The sequence below is a fragment of the Phyllopteryx taeniolatus genome, chromosome 9, assembly GCF_024500385.1.
Source record: "Phyllopteryx taeniolatus isolate TA_2022b chromosome 9, UOR_Ptae_1.2, whole genome shotgun sequence".
NCBI classification, from domain to species: domain Eukaryota; kingdom Metazoa; phylum Chordata; class Actinopteri; order Syngnathiformes; family Syngnathidae; genus Phyllopteryx; species Phyllopteryx taeniolatus.
In genome coordinates, this window is record NC_084510.1 from 21,865,252 (window position 1) to 21,893,164 (window position 27,913).

At 38.9% G+C, this 27,913-nt stretch overlaps 1 protein-coding gene across 4 annotated transcripts in view; it reads right to left on the reverse strand.

The window, feature by feature from the left end:
- Positions 1 to 4,051: 4,051 nt before the first annotated feature.
- The window catches only part of LOC133483388 (sodium-coupled neutral amino acid transporter 3-like), a 31,587-nt gene continuing 7,725 nt past the window's right edge, over positions 4,052 to 27,913 (reverse strand). The window contains exons 2-18 of one of the 4 annotated variants that reach the window (XM_061784553.1): positions 23,870 to 23,942; positions 23,651 to 23,771; positions 23,444 to 23,464; positions 23,224 to 23,305; positions 23,032 to 23,147; positions 20,331 to 20,404; positions 19,824 to 19,916; positions 18,294 to 18,375; positions 14,862 to 14,944; positions 14,286 to 14,344; positions 13,505 to 13,675; positions 13,139 to 13,218; positions 12,950 to 13,050; positions 11,574 to 11,698; positions 11,249 to 11,393; positions 6,623 to 6,726; positions 4,052 to 6,537 (exon numbers count right to left, since the gene is read on the reverse strand). In XM_061784553.1, the coding sequence (XP_061640537.1) occupies positions 6,433 to 6,537; positions 6,623 to 6,726; positions 11,249 to 11,393; positions 11,574 to 11,698; positions 12,950 to 13,050; positions 13,139 to 13,218; positions 13,505 to 13,675; positions 14,286 to 14,344; positions 14,862 to 14,944; positions 18,294 to 18,375; positions 19,824 to 19,916; positions 20,331 to 20,404; positions 23,032 to 23,147; positions 23,224 to 23,305; positions 23,444 to 23,464; positions 23,651 to 23,754 (1,545 nt within the window). In that variant the 5' untranslated portion in view covers positions 23,755 to 23,771; positions 23,870 to 23,942 and the 3' untranslated portion in view covers positions 4,052 to 6,432. The remainder of the gene's footprint in view (positions 6,538 to 6,622; positions 6,727 to 11,248; positions 11,394 to 11,573; positions 11,699 to 12,949; positions 13,051 to 13,138; positions 13,219 to 13,504; positions 13,676 to 14,285; positions 14,345 to 14,861; positions 14,945 to 18,293; positions 18,376 to 19,823; positions 19,917 to 20,330; positions 20,405 to 23,031; positions 23,148 to 23,223; positions 23,306 to 23,443; positions 23,465 to 23,650; positions 23,772 to 23,869; positions 23,943 to 27,913) is intronic. The other 3 variants (XM_061784552.1, XM_061784555.1, XM_061784554.1) reach the window with 3 other exon arrangements.

A 27,913-nucleotide genomic window follows, 5' to 3' on the forward strand; every position in this document is an offset into this window, starting at 1 on the left:
CACGCACGACGTGATAACCTGAGGCCGACTATAGAGCATCCAGGTGAGGAAACAAAATCTCAGGGAGCCATCTGCACCGGACTGCAGGCCGGGACCACTGACCACTAGGAGGTAGCAGCGCAGCGAGTGCCTGCACAGAGATTTTAAAATCTGTGTAATGTGCTCCCACCTTTTGGTCTTCGGGAGGATACGTGCTGCCAAATTCTGTTGTAATTTTAAACTTGAAATACTGTTTTGGGGGCGGCATGGTGGATGAATGGTTAGAGCGTCTGCCTCACAGTTCTGAGGACCGGCGTTCAAAGTGAGATCAGAATCTAAAATAACACCCTGGTTTTTCACTTGTGGTGAGGGATTTTAAGAAAGTGCTCGTACTTTAGTTAAAAGTTTCTCTCACTGGGCCTCAGGACCCATGTGATAAAACACGTTCCGTTTTATCCTGGTTAAGCTGGAGAAAGTTCTCTGCCATCCAGGATTTGATGTCTAAAATACAGTTAAAAAGAGCACCCATTGGATTTACAGCTGCTTATCATGAGCGCAACTATGGAAGTTCACTCCGTGCCTCCTCATTACACTGTCCGGAGGGAGCATGTACAAATTGAATAATAAAGGGCCTAAAATTGAACCCTGAAGCACACCACATGTACCCTCATAGACTTTTGAGCATGGAAAACAGGGAACTTAATATAAACAGACTTACGACACAACGCACACAGACAAGCGGATGGAGAGCTATTTAGCTTATACGCAGAGGGAGCAGAGATTACGTGAACAGGTAGAGCAAAGCACATTTATTTATGTAGCACATTTCATACACAAGGTAACTCAATGATCAAAAGCATTTAAAAACAAAGAAAATAACAGCTTACAAACATTTAAAACAGGAAAAAAATAAGTACAATTAAAACAGAAAAAACAGATCAGATCTCAGATCTAGCAGTCGAGAGGCCCCTGGTTTGGAATCTCAGTTTAGGCCCTCCTGTGCGGAGTCTGCATGTACTGTCCCCATGCTTCTGTGTTGTTGTTTTTTTTTACTGTATGTGTGAATGGATGTTTGTATATGCCCTACAATTTACTGGCTACCAGTTCAGGGTTTTTGTTTTGTCTCACGTTTCATTTGATAATACATTTTATTTGTATAGCGGCACAGTGACTGGTTAAAGCGTCTGCCTCACAGTTCTGAGGACCGGGGTTCAAACCCCGGCCCCGCCCCGTGTGGAGTTTGCATGTTCTTCCCGTACTTGCGTGGGTTTTCATCGGGCACTCCGGTTTCCTCCCACATCCTCAAAACATGCATGGTTGGTTAATTTAATTCTCTAAATTGCCCCTAGGTGTGAATGTGAGTGCGAATGGTCGTTTGTTTGTGTGCTTGGCTGGCAACCAGTTCAGGGTGTACCCCGCCTGCTGCCTGATAGCTGGAATAGGCTCCAGCACTCCCGCGACCCTTGTGAGGATAAGCGGCTCAGAAAATGGATGGATGGATGGATTTGTAACACGTCATACTTGGAGGTACATCATGGTGGAATGCAGGCAAACAAGGTAGGTGGAACCAAGCGCAGAAGAGTAGGGGAGGCAAGGCAGGGTACACAGTACTCCAAAAAAAATATTTATTAACACAAAGACAAAAAATACATATATTTGAGTCACTGGATCAAGAGTAGGAGAAAAACACAAAACCTCAAGATTCACCACAACAGGTGAAAAGACACAACCCCAAACAAATAGTTTGGTTGCAGCATTTCCCACATGAAGTGAAGGGTTAAGGTAGGGTAGGTGACTTTCAACAACTGTCACAGGAAGAGGGTAGGGGAAACAGGGAACTAAAAATAAACAGACTGACACCACAACAAGGCACACCTCTAGCACGCAAGCGGATGGAGAGAGCTGATTGGCTGATACACAAGGGGAGCAGGGATGATGGTAACAGGTGGAGACCAAAGACATAATGAGCAGGCTTGGAAGACATTAACAGGATACACAGGAATACAAACCAAAACTAATGTCATGCTAAGCCAAAACTAAATAAATAAATAAAAGAGATCATAACACATGAAGAGGTGCACTAGTGATTAACATACCTGACTCACTATTTTGGGTTAATCAGAGGCATTTTAAATATGAATTTAATTTCCCTCTTAAAAATATTCTTTTTTTTTAATGAGTTGTGTATGTTATAGGTCACATTAATCATAGGAAAACGAATGAAAACAATGAAATATTTTCACCCACATTCAATGATATTGATGTTTTTTCTGATACTATGAGTAAGATGGTTACGTTATTTCGAGCGACACACTGAAATTTTTTTTTAAATATCTGAAAAATAGGAGAGAGGACTCACTTTTGGTTTTCGCATAGTCAGAGTGATTAGCTAGATGATTAAGTAATTTTTGCTGAGTCATGTAGGTGACTTTTTTTCTCTTCCTCTAGATGGCTAAAAAGGTTACCATTATAGAAGTTTTATCATCAATTAGTTGATCAATTATTCCACTGATTAATCACATATTTGGATACAAATTTATTTTAAAGTTTATTGCAAAATATGTGTTCACTAATTACTCTTTTTACTGATTATTGTTGTTTTGTGGGATTGTTTTTATTATGAAACAAAACAAGTAAACAACAATCAAGCAATATTACACGAGAGGCAATGATGTCGTACTCACTAAACCTTTTGAGAGCTATTTCTTGGGTACTGATTCATGCAAAGGACTACTAGTTTCGTACACACTTCTGAGGCTGCTTCAAGTTCACCAACATGTTAATTACTGATTATTTACTGAATACTATGGCTGCAAATAACGATTATTTTTGTAATTAAACTGGCTGACTATTATATATATATATATATATATATAAATAAATTGATTATGATTCCATTTCTGGATTGGTCTGTGACATGTCAGAAAATAAGCAAAAATTATCATTCTGTCATCAATGCCTCTGAAATCAGAAGATTTGGGCAATTTTAAGTTTAATAATGTCTCTGAACGAATTGAATGAATTATCAAAATAGCTGGTATTGTTATCAAAATAGTTGTGTATTACTTTTATTTGAGTTGTCAATTAATCGATTAATTGTGAACCTGATTTTAGTCACAGGGTTGTGTGTATGTTGAGGGACAACATAATGAAAGTTGATAATCAAGAGGGAGGGATAAAAGATTTTTTTAAGTGGGTGCGGTGCGCAAGAGCTATTTGGTATTTTTAATAACATGTATAAATCACTTTTAATACAGCTACAGTTACATTTTGTTTCAATACAACTATAATTTACACAAAAAGACATGTTCATGGAAGAGATAGAACATGCCCTCCAATTCTGGAATGACCCATGTAAGAACAAAATATGGCAAGAGCCCTGATCTAAATCATAGCTAACATCTGTGGAATTTGCATTCGTGGAAAGAGGGACAGGTGTGGAATTAGGGAGTGGTAAGCTATCTAAAAGTGACAGGTGAACAAGTCTTGAGAGTTATGGAAATAGTTTGGTTGCAGCATTTCCCACATGAAGTGAAGGGTTAAGGTAGGGTAGGTTTTTTGATTTTTAGTACTCCCGCGACCCTTGTGAGGATAAGCGGCTCAGAAAATGGATGGATGGATGATTTTTAGTACATTTTGATGTTTGTTGTTTTTTTTAATTACCAGTGGTGAGAGATAATTACAAATACTTTGTTACTGTACTTCTGTAGATTTTTCAGGCAGACTAGTTGTACTTTTCTTGAGCATTTTTCTGACTGAAGGCAAGACTGTTTTAAATAAAGAAATAAAACATGTGTATGTAGTTAGGCCGACAATTGACGAGCAGCGACCTCTGGTGGACACTGTAGATCAGTCTTCTAAAATGTATTATGGCTCAGATGCAATTACAATTTAAAATATTGACGTTTGTCAACCTGAGTCAGATGCAAATTGCAGTAATACTTTTTTTGTTTGTTTCACCAGTTTAAAGTCATTATAATCAACGAATAACTACAAATAATACTAATAATAAATGCTTCAGAAATTATTTTTTAAAAATTGGCGTACAAGGCTGAAATGATGACTCAAGACGTGAACAATTATTTTATTGTCAAACTAAAATGCTTCCTGCTATTTACACTTTACATTTTACTATGGCAAATACAGTATGCCGTACAAATATAAAATGTTTACATTTATACACATCATCAAAATAAAGCCAAGTTTCATTCCCGAAAAGCCATTCATAAACTTTGTGTCATATCCAGATTTGAGTACATTGTAACCCCAGCTACAATAATATATTTAGTAACAAGAATTGCATGCTTGATGTATTCTATTCACTGACCTTGCATTTGTGTGTGCAAAAGTTAAAGGCCTTTTCTTTTTTTCAAACAGTAGGTAGTATGTTGTCATTTTGGCATAATCCTTTCAAAAAAAGAACTCTCTTGCACAACACAGGACAAAGCTCAAACACTGCAAATACATTGTAAGGGACAGACAATGATTTCCTTGAGTTTTTCACAATATATCTGTGAAAATAGCACAGTTACAGCTACAAATAATAGTTATATATAAATAAACTGTGGCATCTGTTGTTAGAATATAAAATCCTCTTTGGGCAAAACCAGCACATTATTTGTGATAATTATAGCTCTTTAAAAAAAAAAGATATCTAAATTAATTTGTTTTATGCTTTTACGCTAGAAACTATATTGTATAAAGTATATTTCTACTGATCAAATTGAAAACTGTTCAATAAGCACAAAGAGTACATACCAGTACAATATATGTATGTTGTGTGTCTTGAAAAAAAACAATCACCACAATAATACCATGATCCATAACCCTAAATGAATTAAGCTTCAAATGAATAGGGGCTTATCAACATCAGGTAAAACATACTGTAACATACTCTGCACAAAATGTCACTTCAATAAACAATCAACCAGAACAGAATACTAAAATACTCACAAGAGCTTTTTATTGTTATGCCAAATTAACTATCAATCCCACCAGCGGGTTAATATTTATCTTGCTCTGCCTTGTAGGGAGGTTTTATTACATTTGGACTTTTTATCTTAAAATGTGTCTGAAACCAAAGCATCAACGCAAGTCAACATTAACTACTGTACATCAGCAGACGCGCTCACACTCGATAGATGTTTGTCATTCACTCATTCCCTTTAAAAATGTCTCTTAAGAGTTATTTCTCACTTCTTGAAGACCATAATGATTATTTTGGAGGTTAGTGCTATATTTGATTCGCAGTTACAACCAACATGATTCATACCCTCGTCAAATTTCGAGTCGTTCAACGCCAACTATGAATTTGGTACATTGGTACGCCTGTCGAAGCACGGTGGGTTAGTGTTGAGCACTTCTAGTTCACAGTCAGGAAATTAAAGCTTGAATCTCCATTGGGACATTACTCTGTAGAAAACAGCTTAGGTTCATTGTAAGGCTATAGGTATGAATGAGAGTGTGAATGCTTTTCATTTTTTTGTTAAAATGTCAAAAAAAAAAAAAAAAACAGTGAGACTAATACAGTATCTTACTGTTTTTGGCACTTTGTGTTATTTTCACTCAAAAGAGAGTTATTCAACATATTTAAAGCTCACTTCAAACTCAAAATTTGACTAGGGTATGTATAATCGTGTCCATAACTGTATATATAAGGTCACAGGTGTGTTTAATCATAGTTGTACAAAGAGAGGTGTGTAGTTGTTCAAGATTTTATAAGCAATTGTCAGTTTGATATCATCTACATTAAGTTAAAGTTAATCAAAACCAAATTATACATGATGTATCATCGCAATTAACTCCAATAGTAGTTAAATATAGTATGAATAATACAAAACAACAACAACATAGCAGTTATATAAATACACACTCCTGTTTGAATGTCTTTCCTCTACTTGTGCTCGTGAAAATAACTTATTAGCCATTTTGTTTTCGACACTTTGTAAATGTATGCGATGCAAACTATGTGTTTTTACAGTACCAGCTGTCGTTGTTTGTGGCTAACTTGGCTGGATCAGCTCAAAGCTCATCGTTGCATTTGTTAATTCATGAAATAAAAGAACATTATTTTGCTCTGGTACACTCACTGGACACAATCAAATTACATCTGTAGCGAGACATAACATATGTTTATAATAGTTTTTTTGTGTGTAGTTAACGGCACTGCATCCCAGTGGGATGAGTTCCTACTATTTTGGTTAAAGGTTCTTTAGCGTGATGCAGTGCAGTTTTCCACCACAGTGACGCATAATATCATAAAATTATGGATGCCTCTGATTTATGAGCATTATTAGGTGTACCTAATCAGCTGGTCAGCGCGTGTATGTGTATAACATCGAAGTAAAATGTTATTTCACCTCTATCAATACAAGTGTGATATTTTGCTTAACGTTTTTATGTGCGAGCTCTTAACTGTCGTCGCTCCTCAGCCCGAACACACTTGTGCAGGCTCTAGTGGCCCCCGCCGGCATGGCTGCTCCCCGACGTCCAGTCGATTATTATGAAGCTCAGGCTCATTATCATGAAGGAGACACCCAAGGCGGCAAAGCAGGCAGCCTAAAACAAAGAGTCGGCAGTAGCATCAGTGTATCGCAGGAAGGTTCACACGATCGAGAAGTAGAACTGGTCTTAATGATCTCACCAGAATCTTGGGAACAGAGTTCATAGGTTCGCTTTCTTGTGGAACAATGCGGATGTAGAAGACAGCAGGGAAGATGAAAATAAGGCAGGGAGCAGACGTGGCACCTGGAACCATCAAGCATAAAAGTGTGGAACAAACTTTTTTTTGTTTGAATTACCAGAAAATAAAGCAAGTTCTGGGTTAGGAATGTTCCCATCCAACTTTTTCACTTCCGATCCAATATCGATATTGGAGCCTTGAGTTTTGGCCAATACCGATATCGGTCCAATCTGATTTCAGCAATAATCATACAAAATGTACTTATTTTGTAGCATGGAATGTTAGAAAAGGCTTGATTAAGTGATGTTACTCAAACAGAGAACAATAATCAGTTTTTCACAGAATTTGAAGAATGTATTCCACATAGTATTGTTATATTGCCTGTTTGTATGTGTTTATACGGTGTTTGTGAACCAACATTCATTATTTTGAGAGCTATAAGTGCTGTGAGTTCGATGCTAGTTTTCGTTTTCAATCCAGTTGGACACATTGCACATGGGAATCAATGATAATTACGTAACCATTTGTGTCCACCACACTTTTTTGAAACCATTTTAGCTGATTTATGCAAATGTAAAGAAACGTCTCAATTGTGGGGATTTGGTCTGATTTTGTTGTTTCCTATTTCAGCTTTTAAAACAGATCAATAATATACTGTTTATATGAAATTGTTAATATTGGTTCAATAAGTTTGCATGTTCTCCCTGTGTTTGTGTGGGTTTTCTACAGGTACTGTTGCTTCCTCACACATTCCAAAAACATGTTTCTTATGTTAATTGAAGACTCCAAAATAAGTGGGGGGGGTTTCCCAAAAAACCATGAAATTTTGTCACCCTGATGGTAAATAATTAAAATTTAAAAAAATTAAAATTAAAATAAAATAAAAAAAAACACAAAAACTTGAAGATTATCATCAATACAATGTATTTTAAAATGGTGGGACATATATATATATATATATATATATATATATATATATATATCAAAACGTTGGTTAGATAAGTTTACACACCCTGAAACTAATACTGTAATCTATTGTCTTTTGCTTTAATGACAGCATCCACATCTTTTTGGGGAGGAGTCTATTAGCTTAGTCAATCTTGATTTGAGACTATTTAACCAGTCTTCCTTGCAAAAGTGCTCCAGATGTGTTCCGAGGACATAAATAGTGCAGTGCTTCTTCAGCTCACCTCACACAACAAAAGTGTTTTCTGTATGATCTTTGAAGACTCGTAAGTGTGATTGTGTGTCTTTCTCTGACAGTCCTGTTACTGACAGGTGATCCAGCTTCCCTGCTTGCTTCGATGTATCTTTCCTGCTATACTGTTAATGTACTGTATGTCTAAAGACAATTTGTCTTTGTTCCCCTTCATGTTTGTCAAGCTATCGGCCACTTTGAAGACGTCCTTGGCAGCACATAAACGGAAATGCTTTCACCTTCCACCTCTCGCCTATGAAACGTAACCTCAAATCCGTCGAATCAGCGGGACAATATTGACTCTCTTTGGTTGCCCATTTTTTCCCCCTTTTTTGCGTCAACATAGAATGGTCACGTTTTTTTAGATTGCCATGCAGAGCTACTGAAGAGATAGCGGAATGTCAAACATTATTGGTTCAGACTGTAAACAAAGACAAGATAAGTAAGCCATAATCCGTCTGTACAGCTAACTAAAATATATTATTGGTTACACCTGTATATTATAGTAAGTGCCTTTACAAATATAATAATGCTCAAGTTTTATTGACACTTTCAGAGAGGTATTTCTTTCACAATAGGATTATTTTAGTTCTTGAAGTTCTCAGTGGTGTAGAACTTCAGTGCGTCATACAGAATGCTGTTTCTAATACTGACTAAATAGGGTAACAGTATGGAGACTAATGTCAATTAAACATGAGGATCTTTGTAAAAGGTAGAACTGTTGGGAAACTGCATGTATTGGAGTTTTCTCTAAGTTCACAGGCTTACTCTCACATTCCAAAAACATGCATGTTGGGTTAAATAAAGACTCAAAATTGTCAGTAGGTGTGATTGTGAGTGTGAATGGCTGTTTGTCTGTGTGCAGTATGTGCTGTGATTGGCTGGCGACTAACCCAGGGTTACTAGAGTCTGCTGGGATAGGCTCCAGATCAGCTGCAACCCGATTGAAGACAAGCGCTTAGAAAACAGATACTGTGCAGGTGAACCTAATGCTTGTGTCCAGTGAATATAGATTTTCTGCTGAGGCAAAAGATTATATTTTCCCACATACAGTATCTGTCGTCTTTTTTAATCATAGCACAAAATAGATTCACATTTATATGCTCAATATATCCAACGTTGTACTAACCCAGTGGTTTTCAAACTGGGGGGCGTGCCCCCTAGGGGGGCCCGTGCGTTATGACAGGGGGGGCTCAGGGCTACCATGAACACTTTTCATTATTAAGTTACACCCAGCACATGGAGCTCATTTTACTACCGAGCATCTTAAAAACACCACCATGAGGGCTGTTAAAAAAAATGTAAACAATAGAGGAACAAATTTTCAGAGGAGTACCCATTAAACGCAAAGCAGATGACGAATCAACAAGTAAGCCGACGCCTATCTTGCCCACGGCTTCACCTGTACAACAATTGGTAATGAGGAGAGACCGCAGTGTGTACTGTGTCTCAAAATACTGGCTGCTGACAGCATAAAGCCAAGCAAGTTGAGGCGTCATTTTGACACATCCCGAACACAAACCCACTGATTTCTTCATAAAAAAATTAAGTGACTGTTGTGCACAACAGAGATTCTTTACTAAAGCAGCATCAGTGTCATCTAACGCCCAACTTGCCTCCTACAAAGTGGCATACACAGTTGCTAGGTGTAAAAAGCCTCACACCATCGCAGAGGAGTTAATACTTCCGTTTGCTATTGATATGGTTTCAACCATGATCGAGGAAGTTACAGCAAGTAAGCTAAAGGCAATGCCACTGTCAGACAACACTATTGCGAGGCGCATTCATGACATGTCAAAAGACATAGAGGAGCATCTTAACGACAAAATACGAGTTTCACGTTTTGCTCTGCAGATGGATGAAGCGACTGATAGTAACAAAAATTGTTTGCTGATAACATATATCAGATTCATTGATAATGACGACCTGAAGGAGGATTTGCTTTTTTGCAAACGTGTAACTGCGGACGAGTTATTTAAAATTGCAGATACATACCTGAAAACTCTAATCTGAACTGGAAAGACTGTGTGGGGATCTGCACAGATGGGGCTCAGGCAATGGCTGGGAAACGAGGAGGCCTGCAAGCGCTTGTCAAGCGCATTGCCCCTGATGCGCAGTGGACTCACTGCGTTATCCACAGAGAAGCGCTCGCATCCAAACAGCTGAGCGCTGAACTGAGCGATGTAATGACGGACATCATTGCCACAGTGAACTACATTAAAACAAGACCCGTTAAAGCCCGGATTTTTGCCGCACTTTGTGAAGAAATTGGCTCTGATCACACAGCAGTTTTGTTCCACAGCAAGTCTCGGTGGCTGTCACGGGGTAAAGTTTAATCCCGGGTGTTTGAACTGCGGGATGAGATCCAAGTATTCTTGGAGGAGGAGAGTAATGATCTTACTCAAAAGTTTAGAGACAACAACTTTGTTATGAAAATTGCATACTTCAGTGACGTCTTTCAAAAACTCAATGAACTAAATCCGCAGATCCAGGGTACCAACACACATCTTCCACACCTGCCAGATAAAATCACATCATTTACTAGAAAACTAGAGATGTGGGAGCAGCGAGTGAAAGATGGGAATATGGATTCCTTTGAGAACCTGAAATCCGTCATCAGTGCCAACAAGCTGCAAAACACAATGACCACATGCATCAAAAATCATATCTCTGTTCTCCAAAAACATTTCCGGAGATACTTCCCAGAGCAGGATCCTGCAAAATATGACTGGATCCGAGACCCCTTCAATGCCAGACCAGCTGCTGACTTCAGCGCTGCAGAAGAGCACCAGTTTATTGAGCTCTGAGGCTGCAGTTTCAGTCCAAGACACTGGCTGCCTTTTGGATTGGAGTGGAAAAGGACTACTCACTGCTAGGCACTGAGAGCCATGGCCACACTCCTGCCTTTTGCCACATCCTACTTGTGCGAGATAGGGTTTTCTGCAGTTGCCCCAATCAAGACCAAATACAAGTCAAAGCTGGACATTGAAAATGAACTTCGAGAGGCTGTCTCACAGTTGTGTCCGCGATTAGAAAAAAATCTGCAGCACAAAGCAAGCCCACACCAGCCACTGAAATGACTGCAGGAATTCAAGACGTTAAATTTTAGCATCATAAAAATGCTTAGGTTTTTGTTTATTCTTGGTGGCTTGGTAAACTCGCCAGTGTAATTTTTCAACTGTAAAACTCCAGACCACTGCAGTGATTATTGGAGTTATGTTTGTTGTTCATGTTTTTGTTGATTCCCAAGGAATAATGTTTGTAAGCTAAGCGTATGCGTATTTATTGATAAACTGTGTGTGTGTGGAGGGGGGGCTGAAAATAATTTCATCTCCAAAAGGGAGGCGCTGCAAAAAAATAAAAAAAAGTTTGGGAACTACTGTACTGACCAATGATTCCGAAGATGCCCAGAATGTTGGGAGCGAAAATGACCAACATGTTGATAAACGTGAGCAGAACCAGAGCGATGGCGACGTGCCGCAGCCAGCTGAAAGCCTTGGTGGGGAACAACATGTGCTGAATGGCTCGGCGCACCTGTGTACACGCACACACACATGCACACACACACATACACATACATACACACACACACACACGCACACACACATGCATACATACATACATACATACATACACACATACATGCAACACACAGGCAGGGAAAATTTGATTAATTGTATTGTAGTCTCCGAGCATAAGAAAGCGTGAACTTACGGGGAATAGCACAATGGGGACTGTGAGTGTGACGGCGGTGAGGACGGCCAATCGCACACACAGGATCAACGTGTCATAAGGATCAATTCGGCTGTAAGTGTGAAGCAATTCTGGCTCCACGTTGCCTGCAGAAAAGAAAAAAAAATCAGAAAGGTAGTCAATATTCACATATACATACGGTTGCCTCATCATATTTCAGTGACACACATCTATCCATCTATCCAATTATGAAAAATGCAGGTGCCTGTGAAACAAAGAAAAAAAAAATCATTAAAATATTGAAAATATTACAAATTCAGTCCTTACCTCAAAAGCCCAACATACGGTATGTATATAATTTATTCAAACAAATATGATATACAGTATGTAAACACGAACAATGCCTAAACATCGGCCATTGTCATCTTTGGTGGCTCTGTTTTCACATTACAAAAAAAGACATTGCAAATGTTTAGAGTTCCCATGGGTGCTATGTCTATGTCACGGTCACCCAAGCGAGTAGAAGTGCTTTTACCCGGTTTGCCGAACGCGACAGTAGGTTGCGCATACAGTGGACCCCCACATACTCGCAATTCGGCACCCTCCGACTCAACCTATTTTTTTTCCATTTTTTTCTCAAATTGTTGTCTTTCTTTTTCTTTGACAATTTAAAGTGCCTCTGATTATAAACCCAAATACATTTTAGATGTTCGAGTCGGCTTTTAATTACATTTTCATGCTTTCTAGCAGAAGGTTGAAGATTTTGTGCTAACACTGACTGGTATTTGGAACTGTTCATAATTCCCTCGGGTTCCTCTTTGTCTAAGTTCCAGCAGAAGAAAAACAGCCCCAAGGCATGATGCTTCCACCACCATGTTTCACTGTAGTTAAGGTGCTCTTTTGGTGATGAGCAGTGTTGTGTTTGCGCCACACACCTTTTGGAATTATGTCCGAAAAGTTCAAGCTTGGTTTCACAATTTTGCTTAAAACGCATTTGAAATTTCCCGAATGCATGTGGGAAAATGTGCTACGGTCTGATGAAACCAAAGTTGAAAATGTTGGCCATAATTCCATATAGTACAGCATGTTTGGTGCAAAAACAACAATGTTATATTATTTGAATAGAATATTTGATCCAGCTTATACTTTGATCTGACTCGGTTATGAAGGTGTATCTAATCATGTGGCCAGTCAATGTAAAACATTTTTTTTTTTTTAAACCTCCTATTTTTGTCATTAAAGATTATGTTTGGCAATTAGTACCCTTCTAAATACTGTTATGTTTTTTATCCTTATGCTGTTTCATATTCTAAAAGTAGGACCATATATGATCTGTCCAAGACTATAAAACAATCAATGCGTGGATATGTGATTTGGAATCAAACATGAGTGCTCACCATAGAAGGTCAGGTAGCCAAAGAGTGCTGCCAGAAAGTACATGGTGTACATGACAAAGATAGAGATGTTGGACACCTTTTGCATCTTCTTCTTGGTGGGACTGCAATTAAAAAATCAGTGATTTTCATCTTATATTTTGAGGTTGAATAAATGAATTAAAACTTGCATTTTAGAGACAAGCAACTGACTTGCGGAGTTCAGTGTAAATGGGGAGGACCTCCGGGTGGCAAACGAAAGCAAAAGCCAAGATGGGGATGGTGTAGGCCGTCTGTGGAGAAGGACATAAAACATTTTTACACCAACAGGAAGTGAACAATGAATAATAATTGTAATTGTTTATTTCAAAGATGTTTGATGGAAGTTCTTCCACACTAAATTCATCCAAGCCTGCCTTTATGGACCTTGATTAGAGCACAGGGAACCCAAACATGGCCTTCCCCAAACTGATCCCTCAAAATTAGAAGCATAGAATTGTCTAAACTGTCTTTGCAAGCTTCCCAACCACTGACTGAATCGTTCATCGGTTAAGATCCATATAGTATGTGCGGGCTTACCTGTGAGTTTATGGTGAACATACGTGGCGTGCAGAGGGTGTCGTTCTCTTCGTGAGACAGAAGGTGATCGTCAATGTGGTTGGACGCATTCAGGCTGTGGTGGGCCCCGGTGTTGTTGAGCGAGTTGAACTCCTCGAAGGGGCACGGAATTTGGAATTTCTTGTAGATGACCTGTAGAGGAGATGCAAATTAGGGCATTTAGTGAAAGAAAATTCAAGACACAAATGGAGGACCTGATAGAGTGCGGTGGTGCTCTATTTAACTTTGCAGCACCCACAAGTACAATGGCAACCATGCTAGCAGAACATAATGTGTTATGTACACTACTCACAAAAAAAATTAGGGGTATTCAGCTTTTGGGTATTCAGCTTTTGGGTTAAATTTTTAGGATGAATCTTAAAAGCACTTAAACTTAATTTAACAAGGAGGTGAACTGTAAAAATCACAACAAGAACATTCACTTCTAAGCCTTTCAGTGACTCTTCCAGTCTCTCTGTATCTCTGTTGAAAAAACTGCTGATGATACTCTGCTACACTCAAAAGCTCAGGGGTCACTTTTCTCTGTGATTGTCCAGTTTGAAGCCTCGCAAAGGCAAGGGACTCTTGATCAATTGTAAGGTGTCTTGGTCTCGTGATTTCAAAATGTGAACAGCATGAGGAAGAGGATTGTTTGAATACAAATTCTAATTAAACCAGGAAATATGCTGGTCGATTCATGGATCAAACCCCTGTTGTGAATTTTCCTTAACTTTTTATACCATTTCCTACTCAGTCAACATACCGCAGTGAGGAAGAAGACCATGCAGCTCAGAGAAAATCCGCTGGTATAGCCAAGGTAACCTGAAAGAAGACAGAAATAAAGAAATATATATAGTATAAAAAATAAATGAAACCTTTTTTTTTTTTTTTTTTTTTTTTTACAATGCTTCCCTTCACAACATAGACCATTTCCAAGTTGTGTTACGTCCAGTTACATACTGCCAGGTTTTACTTACTTTCTACAGCCAATTTGAGTTGACTCTGAGCCATTTGTTTTAACAATTTAAAGATCTCGGCGGGTATCCACAGCGATCACGGCCTGTCAAGTTTGCCCATCCCGCCCCTTTGCTTTGTCCACGGTGGCCTGAAACGGGGCTGCTGTGGTTGCCAGGAATAGTGTTAAATTGCCATGACACCTGAGCGAAATAGTGAATTATCTTGAATTTTAAAAAGGGCAAAACTAGTGCTCTATATTAATCTGAACTATGTGAAAGGTTCATCTTTAACATTTGATAAGATAAATACTCTCACTCTGCTGCTGTGGGAAAGACTATTAGAATTGTGAGCCAAACAGTAGGTGGAAGGGGTGTCAACTCACCCAGCTGCTTCATCAGTGCCAGGGGCAGGATGACACTGGCAGAGACCATGATGACCAAGTAGTTGCCATTCAAGTACCAAAGACTGTTAAACAGGAAAAAAGTGGACATTAGTGATCTCAATTTGTTTAAAATGTAATTAATGATCCTGTTTAATATGCAAGTGCAACTGTTTTGATATATTTCATTTTTCTCCAGTGAAATACTTCAAGTTGAAGTTGTGCTGTGTTTGCTTATGCAGTCACACTGAAATAGAATCCTACATAACTGAGGATTTACAATGAGAGCGCTTGGAGCTGCAGGGAGGAAGGGCAAGCTTAACCCAACAAACTGATGTCCGTATATGCTAGCCACATAGTTCCTTTATGGCCTCAAATGATGCAGGCTGTAAAACATGCACGGCTGGTATTGCATATCCAATGTTGGCATTGCTTCGCTTTTAAATCCTGCGCTGCTGAGTCACCACCAGCTAAATGCAGACACCACATGTACATCCCCATTCAACAAGCTCTCCATTGATGACACTCATAAAACGTAACCCCTGCAGGACATACAGTACGTACAGTACATAAAGAGGAACCTCCAAACGCAGGTTGATTTCCAAGTTCTAATTTCAACCGTATGATATAATGTAGAATGAACATTGTGTTGCTGAAACTGATATATTTGTGAACATTTTATTCTCTAAATCGTACCACTTGGTTGAAATCCAAGTCACACCACCTTGGGGACATTTTAGTTTGGAGGTTCCAGCGAGGTAAACGTGTTTGCACATAGTGCTCATCATCATTGTTACTTTGTGTCTGGATGTCATGGCTGACCTATTCTTTCGTAGCATGGACCTCCACTATTTGTTTTCATTGTTTTGACATCTCTCCAAAACAGTTTACAGTCAACAGACAATATGCAGTTGTCATCAGTCCTCGAGGCAGGCGGCCAATGGCGCGCTTAATGGAACGGGGGGAAAAAGATTCCTCAGCTGGCATGACAAGGAAAACAAATATCATCTCGAGGGGGCAATGATGGTAAAGTGCAAACATCCACGTTGATTCTACGTGTGTGTGTCTTTTATAAGTCCAAGAATCGCAGGTTTGACTTCCTCCCAACAGGTCTTTGTCGCTGAGATTTCACATCAAACCTTAGCCCAGTATAAGTACATAAAGACCTGTCTTTACAGAGCACAAGAACAAGAAAATTATTGCAGGTTTGTAGAAAAATGTATGTGTGACGCATGTGACGCAAAGCAAGTTGTCTGTAGTTGCATGGGGCAGATGATAACTAACGCTGCCCATACTGCCAGAAGCACCAAAACCTGGTTTCATGCCCATACCATCACAGTGCTTGACTGTCCAGCCAACTTGCCGGATCTAAACCCAATTGAGAATCTATGGGGCATTATCAAGAGGAGTTTTCCTACAAAAACTGAGAAGTAAATGGTGATTCAGTATTCTAATTTTTTGAATTCCTGATTTCATGGGTTTTATGAGCTGGAAGCCCAAATTATGTAAAAATAAACAAATAAATCCTTGAAATTGTTTAAATTGTGGTCCCTGAATCTATAATCTATGGAAGTTTAACTTTTTGAATGGAATTATGGAAATAAATCAACCTTTCCATGATATTCTAAATTTGTGGAAAGTGTCTGTATTAATGTGACAGTGCCTTGCTTATTTTAATGTTCAAATGTTAAAGTAAATACAGTTAATCAAGGTTTAACAGTGACAACAGCTGGATCCTGATCATTTAGATTTCCACTGTATTCCATTTGAGTAGATTGTCAAATGATGAATTGGTAATTTTTACATCCAGTCAAGTCAGTCATTCCGCCTCTTTTTCATCAGAAAATTATGGAAATTGCCAATCACCTGTTAATGAAACAATTTGGGTAGCAGTTTTGATACATTTTCAGTGATGTACGACAGAATGTAACGTTCACCCGCTTTCAAAAGTTTGCATAATTACACTGTTGTTATATATAAATAAAGGTCAAATAGTTGAAAATGTTCCAATGTATGGCCTTCACATGGACCTGTGCCTTTAATTTGTATCTTTTTGTATTTTCTCAAAGTAGCTCTCACAGTGGACAGGACAAGAACCCCTGTTGAGTGTTATTACATTTCACTTTCTAAATGTGTGTTTATGTAACTAGCTGAAATCCGACACGTTGTTTGCTTCAGAGCCAGCCAGAAGAGTCAAGTGCAAGACTCCACTTATTTTTTTATCCCTTGTCTGTTTGCATCTTGTTCTGGTATAATATATATATATATATATATATATATATATATATATATATATATATATATACACATTAATGTCATAGTATTTTAATTACTTCTTAAGTAGAAGGTGGCATTTTGTTTGTCAGCTGCATGTCATCACCATCTATTTTAAGAGCCGGGGGCCGTAAATAAAAAAACATGACTCCCTCCCCCTCATTCCACACTCTCTGCTTGATGTCATCGATTGGAGCTGCAGGAGACACGCCGGAAGGACATGAACCTTTGATGAGGGGTGTTGCCGAGGCGACCTGTCCTCTATGCTTCCACTTATTTCCATGGTCAACTGGGGAAAATTAATGATACATTAAAGGGGAGTTTGTAATTTAACGAAAAATACTTTTTCCTACTTGTTAACTGTCACTGGCCTCATCTTATGCATCTTATTTGATATACTGCTTGAGGAAAAACAACCAATCAGAGACTGAAATCCTGACTTACGAGGTGTGAATTATTTGCCACGTACTCGCGGGCACACTTATCGTGGGGACAGCCTCATAGTGTAACAAAAAGTAAAACTGCCGGACGATTCTAATTTTCGTACAAGCGCAACCAATTTGGCAGACCATTCTGTGCCAAGCTGGGCGTTCTTGCGCAGAAAGGGTGGGCGTTTTTGGGGGAGTGACAATTTGGTGGTAGAAAGTTGGTCTAAACTTACGCGTGTTCAGACCATGTCTAAAACTGGCGCAAAGCAGACAGCTGCTCTAACACGATTTTGGTGAATTTGATCAGGGTACAGGAAGTCAGATTCTGAGATCCGCAAACATATTTAAGTTGCCAGCAGTTGTCACCAGCTCATTCTGTATTTAATTAGGTTACCCGCTCACATTGTCTGTTGCCAGACCAGCCAGGCGCAGGTCCACTCATGCGCAGATCGTTGCGATTATGCATCGTCCTATTCCACACCGAGATGTTTCCGTCGAAACTGTCATTGCGCCATACTTAAGGGGAATGAGAGAAGCCGATTTTCTTGGCGGAGAATGAAGTCGGCTGTAAACATACCCACGGTGTCCCAGCCCGCCCAATGTTGGATCTGCCGGGCTGTGCCGCACTATAAAATTAACAACACTGATCACGCCCCTCCAATCCCAGCTGGTAAGTCCTTGACCGGGCACGCTGTGAAGTCACGAGTGTAGTGCTATTAATGCTGCTACTCACTCTGCGTTAGGGTCAGCCTTCAAGAACGCTTGGATGACCAGAGGTAACTCAGATTTCACAATGTATAGGTAGCTGGACATGGCTGCAACAGAGAGAAAATAGAACCCTCAACGTAATACCTGACAAACTTTTAATGTGAAACCTGGCATGGAAGACATTAGGATCAATAATGCGCTCTAATCATCCAACTGAACTGAAACGTCAAAGGGAATTTAGGGAAAGTTAAGAATGAGAAATATTTATGACAAGTATATCATCCCCTTTGTAAAGTAATGGCCTACCTGTAAGTCTTTTTTTTCAGAAAACACAAAAAAACTGAACTCAACACTGAATATATTTATTAATAATTTCATTTCAGGTGTAGAATTGCATGCTCTACAGTCATCATGAGGAGGCCAAAAAAAAAAATATAAATAATATATATATAATTTATTTTTTTCAAAATATGACTTAGACCAGTGATTCTCAAAGTTTGGTAACTGCTAGTTGTAGGTCAACTCCCTCAAGTGGTATGTGAAAGACTCACTGCCAAAGCGCAGTTCAGTTGTATTTAACTCTTTAGTACAATACACTTCTATTTAATCATTAATATATGTTTGTTTTTAAACTTGTATTTAAGTAAAACATATATTTAACTTTTATGTTAGAATCAGAATCTCTTTATTGTCCCTTAAAGGCAAATTGGTGTTGCAGCAGGAGTACAAAGTCAAGATACAAAATGACAATATAAGCAGTGAAAATAAGACTTGAGGTCTCAAAGTCAGACACAATAAAAAGACAACACAATAAAAGAAACACCATACCATACTTTGCAATATATTTTAGTTGAATCATTATTCAAATACTATTTTTTAAATATATTTTCTTATACTTACAAGCACAATTTGTCCCATCCTTTTTTATGTAATGGTGCTTTACTTAGCCATTGAAGTACATAAAAAAGAAGAAAAAAATCCCTCAAGTCTTGTGTAGCAGGGATGTCAAATTCATTTTTGTCGTGGGGCAAATTGTAGTTATGCTTTCCCTTAGAGAGCCGTTACGACTGAAACCATTCAAAAGAGATCATGTAGCCTCATCATATTATTAAATATACACAACAAATTGGTGGATAACTAGATATGAAATCAAAAGACAAGGGTAATAGTTTGTTCAACTATTGTTCAAGTAAGTGTAACTAGGGGTATGCAACAAAAAATGCTTACGGTATCTCAATTTTATTTATTACATATGACAATTAGAAATTTTTGAACAGATTTTTGCAAAATCATGGAGGTTGACACACATGATTTGCTTTCGCTGGCCACATAAAATGATCAGTCCCTGGGCCTTGAGTTTGACACCTGCGATGTAGACGTATATTTATCTTCCTGCACTGCGAATGTGAGCAGAGTACAGCCCTATACACAAGGGATGTACAGCTTCATAACTGATGCTGTGCGATACATGCCAAAAATACTGCTAATGATAACATTAATTCAAAATAAGTCTGAAGTTACTCCCAAAGTGATATGATATGATTCATTCACTCACCTCCAATGTTCTGCAGAGTGATTGCAATGCCGGCCGCCATTTTTCCCGGAGTGCCAAAGGCCCTGAAGCCCAGCTGTTCGTAAGCCCGAATTCCTGAAACCACAAAATCCTCGCTCATTATCTAGGAGACATTGAATATACTTTTTGGTGGGCTATATGTCCCACAAGTGTTATTAAGAAAACATGATGGGTTTTGTCACACACAAGTTTAGAGAAAACACTATATGCATTTTCCTTCTTATTAGCTTCTGAGGGTATAATAGAAGTGGCAGTAGTAAACTTTCTATAAGCAGCTATTTAAAATTATTCACAGGTAACAGAGATGATAATTTGGTGTATGAATGTGTGTGTGAATGGGTGAATGTGAGGCTTTGTAAAGCGCTTTGGGCACTGTGATAGTGTGGATAAAGCGTTATATACTGTAAGTGCAGTCCATTTACCATCTACCATAATTTCAATATACAATGATGTTGCCAGTTTCTTTACAACAGGCTATGAAATTCGTACCTACAATGCCGGACGATTTGAGCAGCAGATGAATGGAATAAGATGACAAGGCAGCCACTGCAGTCAGAAGAAACCTGCAACACAATTCAATTAAGATACATATTCTGTCCTTGTTTATAACATTTATTCGTACACTGGCTGGAAAGCAGATTCACATTCTAAGGACGGTGTCCAAGTACTTTTGTCAAGGATTAGCATCCCATGTTAGAAATGATGGATGACTGGGCACAAGTGTTACTTCTGTTAAGTCATGTTTAGCACTGTTCCTGGTTTTATTTTGGTAGGCTTTAACTTTACTTTATATCATATATGTTATTATTATTTTTATATATATATATATATATATATATACAACCAGTTCAGGGTGTACCCCGCCTACTGCCCGATGATAGCTGGGATAGGCTCCAGCACGCCCGCGACCCTAGTGAGGATAAGCGGCTCAGAAAATGGATGGATGGATATATATATATTAATATATAACATGGCTTAGCACCTTTTGTATCTTGCAGATTTAGTCGTACTGTATGTTCCCTCATGAGACCTACGATCGCAAAAAGTAGAGCATTTTTTGCATTTGTGTTATGCTTTAAGGTAACATTTTATTTTATATTAGTGGTTCATTTACTGTTATACAGTACATGACAGACTGTGAGTGGGGAATAAGGTTAAATTAGCCAGTTTTGGCTTTGCGCTAGCCCCGTTGATTTGCAGTCCAGGCTTTACTTGAAAATTAGACTCAAGAGGGATCGGAAATATAGCACTAAGTAAGTTGGCTACACTGACTAGCTGCTCACTTCATCTCATGCACTAGCTCCGCGCCTGGTCATTATGGCAACAATACAACCATACTCCATAAACGGAGTGCTTTCAACCGGCGTGATACATGTTGATATTGTCCATAAACGGAGTGCTTTCAACCAGAGTGATACATGTTGATATTCTATGGTTGTTTATCGTTTGTGTAATGTAACAATACAATATCAGAGACCTTTACTAAGTCAGCTGGGAACTGTTTTAATGGAAAAATGAATACCTCTCCTTTCAAGAATGATATGTGTGAGGTGCAACAGCTACATTTATGATTCTTCCTCATTTGCCATGAAAGATGAGTGATTTATTGTTTTCAATGTATTAGTTATGTTAATCTGTTAACGCACTTTTGGGATTTTATGATGATGACAATTTGGACACAGGAAGGAAATATTCCAAAAAGAGACTCACTAAACCCAAGCCACAGAAAGCTGCATTGAGCATGATAGCCAGCATCTAAAAAAAGATCATGTCCCATAATAAATCGACCTATATGTATACTCCCAGAAAGGCCACAGCCCAAAATAGTCTAACCTGAAGCCCTAATGTGGGATCTGGATTTGCTCATTTATGTCCTTTTACTACGAGCAGAATGCAGCTGTTAGACATGGATGGCCTTGGTACCCACTGGTCATTTAGTCTGCCTGCATGTTAGTTTTAATGCAGGGTGCACAAGTGAAGGGATTGAGCTAGACAAAGATCCTAATGTCTGTCTTACCTGGGTGAGCTCTGTTTAAGCAAGGAGCCCGCACTGAAATTGTACTTTCATGCATTGAGACTAAGGACCTTGGCACTGCTGCAAGCTTTCCTGACCTCTGTTGGGATGTAAAATTATCAACCTGTATGGAATATTTATTACCTCAATGTTTGGGCTCAAATTTACTTTGCACATCTCGCCTATGACAAGCCAATGGCGTAAAACTGACTAAGAAGGAGGAGGTCTGCATTCTTTGACTGCTCTTATTGTGTATTTACAGGCAGATGTACCTAATGAAGTTGAGGTAAAATTATTGAAACAGTAACAGCTGTCGTTTGAGAAAACGTAGTCACGGAACATTTAATCCTTAGCTGTGAGTTTGGGGAGTACTGGAGCTTTCTCAGGGCTCGGCCTCCATCTCTCCTCAGTCGGAGTTTACAAGGCCTTCACCCACCCAGAAATACTTAGTGGTTTTAGGGCTTGGGAAAGCGAATGGATGTGGCCTTACCCTCTGACCAAATCGGAATGAAGAAGAGTGGGTTCGCTCCCTTGTTTATTATGAGAAATTGCATTTCCATCAATGTGTGTAGCCTTGAATGCGAAGGAGTACTACAACTCCTGTTGTACTGTATCAAAAATCTAAACTTAGGCTTCCCAGGCTTAAAATAATTTTAGACGACTTGATGTTAAAAAAGGTTTTCTGCCAAACATCTTTAAACACGTGTTTAAGAAATTGTTTAAAAAAGCGTTACGGTTACACTCAAACCATCATTTCACCCACATTCACACTGCTGCTACTGTGCTACTACTTACCACCCCTATTTAACATTCTTAAAAATATTCTTGGTTAATAACATGTATCACAATAGACGGGTACTAATTACCGTGTACCGTGCACCCTGTTTATTGTTATAAGACTGTCTCAAAATTGGATGCAAATGTTTTTAATATCCACGAACATTAAACTGGTTTTCTGGATACCATTTTCTGGAATATTCTCCTTTCTCACTATAGGAAATAACGATCAACCCATTTTGCCTTTCTTGTGTAGCTGAAGTTAGCTTAGCAGGTTTGAAAAATATTTGTTTTCTATATTTTTCTTTCGCTGTTGAACCCACCCTGCATTCCTCACTTTCAATACCACAGCTCTAGTTAATCCTGACTAATACACTGAGTATCATTGGTACTACTCACAAGAAGAGGAGCATGCCTGTGTTGGCCATGGCATAAGCCAGTCCCAGGATTCCACTTCCCATAATGGCATTACCCAGGTTGAAGACAGACATACCAAAGGAAGTTTTCCCTTCAAACTGATAAAACAAACAAACAAAAAAGTATGATAACATATCAACAAACTAATAATAGTAGTGGCTTGTGTTTTCTCACGTCTGTGAATCGAACTGGTTTCTTTCCATCTGCACTGGGCAAAAATTCCTCATTCTCCATACCTCCATCGGGGTCGTCAAATCTAATGTGAGACATGTATGGCAATTACTTCAAGTGAATGTTAAGTACTTGCTCCATTGCTATTATAGTTCAAATTATATGATTTATTTAGGTCAACAACAGTAAGTTAAATTGTAAATGCAATTCAAACCTGTCATACCTGACTGTTTGAGTGCCATTTCTGTGCAAGGATCCACCCAATGAGGCAATAAAATAAACATGCAAAAAAATAAAAAAACAAAAGCAAACAGGCATTTAGTCAACACTCGCCCAACCTGTTACTAAGCGTATTATCAATGACAAATTCATGGCAGAAATACACATGAGACTGCCCTGGACATGCTTGCGGAGTACCGGAAACACTCACTGATCCTCCTCCAGCAACGTCTTCATTGGCACATCCACGTCGTCTCCGAGGTTGTGGCTTTTCCCGTTGGATAAGATGTTCGTCTCCGACTGAGCTTGCTCCATCGTGAAAGGTGGACGCTCTTTGGATCGTATGTTGACAGCAAAATTCAGCAATTGCTTATAGATGCCACAAAATGGCATTAAAGCACTAATATCTGAAAGAAACTCCTAAACTCACTTCAACTTACCGTACTTCCTTGACACCAAGATGCCACCGGATGGCGCTTAATTAATCCTGATACTGCTTTGGCCTGTGCACAAAAACAGCGAAAGACGAGCTTTTCAGTGAATAACAGAGGATAGGTTTAAAAAAACAAATTGCGAATGCTGAATCCCAAATATGCGGCTTTCACTGTATTCTGTTGTATGACTGGCAACAGGTGGATAAACATGTAAGCACTGCCAGCTAGTGGAAGACCATTTCATTGTTCTGCCTGTCAATATAAGTAACATATTTGTGGTAAATATATAAATAAAATTTTTCTGACTAATTAAGTAAAATTGGGTAATTTCCTGTGAAACACCTGATGAACTTTTGCCACACATGGTTGCGAAACACCGCTATATACTATTGGTGGACCAGCCAGGATACCGCTCATGCTATGTTAGCGCTAGCATCGGTGCTAGCATCACTATGAAGAATTGTCCGCCTATATTATTTTCCGCATAGTAAAATGTTAACGATGTTAAAACACAGAGGACTTCCGTTAGCATGGTAGCACGTACAATCGTTGACTTGGGTTCTTTCAAGAAAGGCATCCTCACTACTTAAGGTCAACTTCACAAAGTAAGGAAAGCACGTCAGTAAAATAAACACCAACTACAACAACCAATTATTACATACTGGTTCTTCAATCTACTGCTTTTAGCCTCGTAGCATAATTGCAGGAGTCATTTTTTTATGTTTTCAGAAAACATTAAAAAACAACAACAGATTGAACATACAAAAGAAGCCGACTGCCTCGATTCACCCTTTGTGGATTATCATGACCTGGATAAGTGAGAATCTACACATACAAGCACATCTGTATTTTTAATTGATATATATAAGTAAGGTAAAAAAAAAAAAAAAGACTTAGGCAACAGCTATTAGGCTAGCGATATAGCACATGCTTGGAAAAACATTTTATATTGACTAACAGCTCAGTTGCATTGGTTTTATTGGTGTTTTAATTTCATGGTAGGGTGGCGCTCATCTTTAAGTGACATGCAAAGGCCACTTAATTAGCTATGCCTGTACAACACAATCCAATACTGGAGTTCTACAAAAAGTAATGCTGTCAAAACTATTAATTGAACAATATGTTTGATCTGAGAAAGTATTTTGCATTTGTTGCATTATTTACCTCTGCAGTGCATCATGTAGGTTTTAGTATATAAATGTAATGACATAATAACATGAGGAAACTACGGAGCCCCTAAAGGGACATGGAAAAAAAAAAGAAGAAACTTGTTACTCATTCGAACGAGAAAGTTTCTCATTAGAATGAGAAACGTCTACCTGTGCGTGCTAGCTTATTTAACTCCTAGCGGGAGCTTCCTGCGTTCGGGTAGCCGTACAGTAGTTTATTTTCAACTTGCTTCCAGCGCATGTCAGCTTAGAGAATGGCAACAGAAGAGGACTTGCTCTCTTTCCTCAAAACAAGGAATATACCTGATGGTGTCATCGACCAAGTAAAAGAAGTTAAGGTAAGGTAAGGTAAGATAAATGTAAACTTTCATCACGCGAATATAGCAGTATAGGCTATAGAATAGCTGAGCCATATTTGCTAGTGTGTGTGTGTGTGTGTGTCTAATGAGAAACTTTCTCATTAGAATGAGAAAGTTTCTCGTTACAATGAGAAACGTTCTCGTTTCATTTTTCTTTTTCATGTCAGGGGCTCCGTAGGAACCTGTTGTTTAAAAGCAAATATTTGTTTTTTCTCTGTTGCATGGCTGCCCTGCTGTAACTCAGTTCCTCTGTTGACACTGACTTTCAGCACTGATCGACTCCAGTTCATTCACCAACACCTCTCACAACTTCGTTTCAGGGTGCCATCGGTTGCGTAACAGCAATGTCCTCTTCCCAGAACATCCCATCTAGGCCAGGCAAACAAATTGCACGGTCAAAGGTCAAGGCCTGTTTGAGTTTTGGGGTGTTTGCTCTTGTATTTTGCGTACTGCGTGTCACAAGCCAGTGGCTTCTTAGAGAGGCGTCTCTTGTTGCATATACTGGTTGCAATAGATAATAATACAGCACAGTTTAACAACAAAACAGCAGCTCTCAAATTCCTGGCAACGCAGCTTGGAAAAGTATTATTATTGTAATGCGTAAAAAAAGATGCTAACATCACATTCCCTTAATACAGTGATTCCCAATCAGGGTGTTGCTGCACTAGTGTGCCGTGAGATATCATCAGGTGTGCCGTGGGAAACTATCCAATTTCAATAAATTTGTTCAAAAATGATGATTGCAAATACAGTACATCTTTGTCCACCTATCTATGCTAAAAATGTATGGCCTAGTGACAGGGAGAACAAATACTCTTGCATCAGATGGGAGAAGGTAAAATGAGCCTGTATATCCACCTGTTAGTCATGTATTCCTGTGAGTAAATGAGCTTTGTGTTCAATTAAACGGGCCAAGATTTCACATTTGTGTCACGAGATAATCGTTATTACCGTATTCATACTTCTTGTGACATTTTTGTTTGGTGGCGTGCTGTGAGATTTTTCTAAAATGGGTGCCTTGGTTGAATAAGGTTGGGAAACACCGCCTGGTGCTCACTTTTACATTACCTGTACAATGGAACTCCAATAGCTAGATTTACCTAGGAACAGTAGCTTCAAACCAAATATGGCCAATTACCTGTGAATTTTACAGCATTGGTTCTTGAGACTACCAACAGATTTTAATGTTACTTAAGCAGGATACACAAATACTAATACTTAACCAAATTTGACCAACATTCCCCGATCAAAATCAGCAAAAGCCAGATTCTCTTATGTCTCTAAAACATTATCCGAAGCAATTACCCTGTGGTGTTTGTGGTGTTTTCGGAGTGATTTGCCCTCCCCGATCTGCTCCGAAAACGGTCAAAGCAGGCAATCATAAATGTTAAACCTGCTCAATATTCACGATGGAAAAAACCTTGTCCGTTGGGCCGGACTCTGTGAATGTGACGTGAAATGGAATGATAGCCAATTAGGAATTTTTCTTATAATAATCAACCAGTCATGCATGACGCCCACACCAAGAGTAGACTACAGGCGTGCTTACAAACAAATTAATAATAACAGCATCATATAAACATAACTTGTTTGCCTTTTCAGTTAATCATTACTTTGGAAGTATATAAAAAACCACAGTGAAAGGCAAATAAGTACATTTACGCAACACCAGTCCTACCTCCTTAAGTATAATGGCATAACATTAAGCAAAAATGCCCACGTCATTTGTTGCATATTGTGACACTGGAAACCAACAAACACCAATGTGCTGACTAAAAAAAATTTTCTTTTTTTTTCTTTATATGCGTGTAGATTCTCAGCACCGGCCGACAAAATGAAGACTGTTGCCCCACCAGGCAAATGCCCAGTACCCCGATTGTCAGTCCAGCCCAGACCACACACTAAAAGAGCAATAAAAACACATTCGCCATTTTTTTTCTTATCATGTGTGCAGGCTAAAACGTTTAAAAAAATATATGTTTAGGGTGTTAAAAATGGTAATGTGAACACCGCTTCAGTGAAACTGTCTTTGGGGTCTGAAATTTCAAAACGCTACTGAGACAAATTGAGGGATGGTTAAGGCAAGTAAGATTGTTCACTGTTATAACATACTGTAAATTCATTTTCCGTTGTGTCAGTTGGACAAGTGCTTTAGGGGAGGAGGCTGCTGTGGGCGGGCACATGTAGATGTACTTGTAGATGTGGCCCATCTGGCCGTGGTCTATCGGGAACAGGCACGAGGTTCAGTCTCGAGTGCCCGGCAGCATTTGCTCATCCTCGGCCACGTGCCTTCTGAGCTTACAGGAACACATGCTCTCCTGTAATGGCTGCCACCACTTACTGCACACACCCTGCTCTGTGGTCAACAGTTCATTTTGGGACAGCTCCAATAACTATAGACTCAACAGCTACTTCCTTAGATACACTTGCAATCTAATACGGTCCAACAGAAGAGCTGTATTTTTAAAGAGCTACCTTTACAAAGATCAGCAAATAAGAATTTTCGATTCGA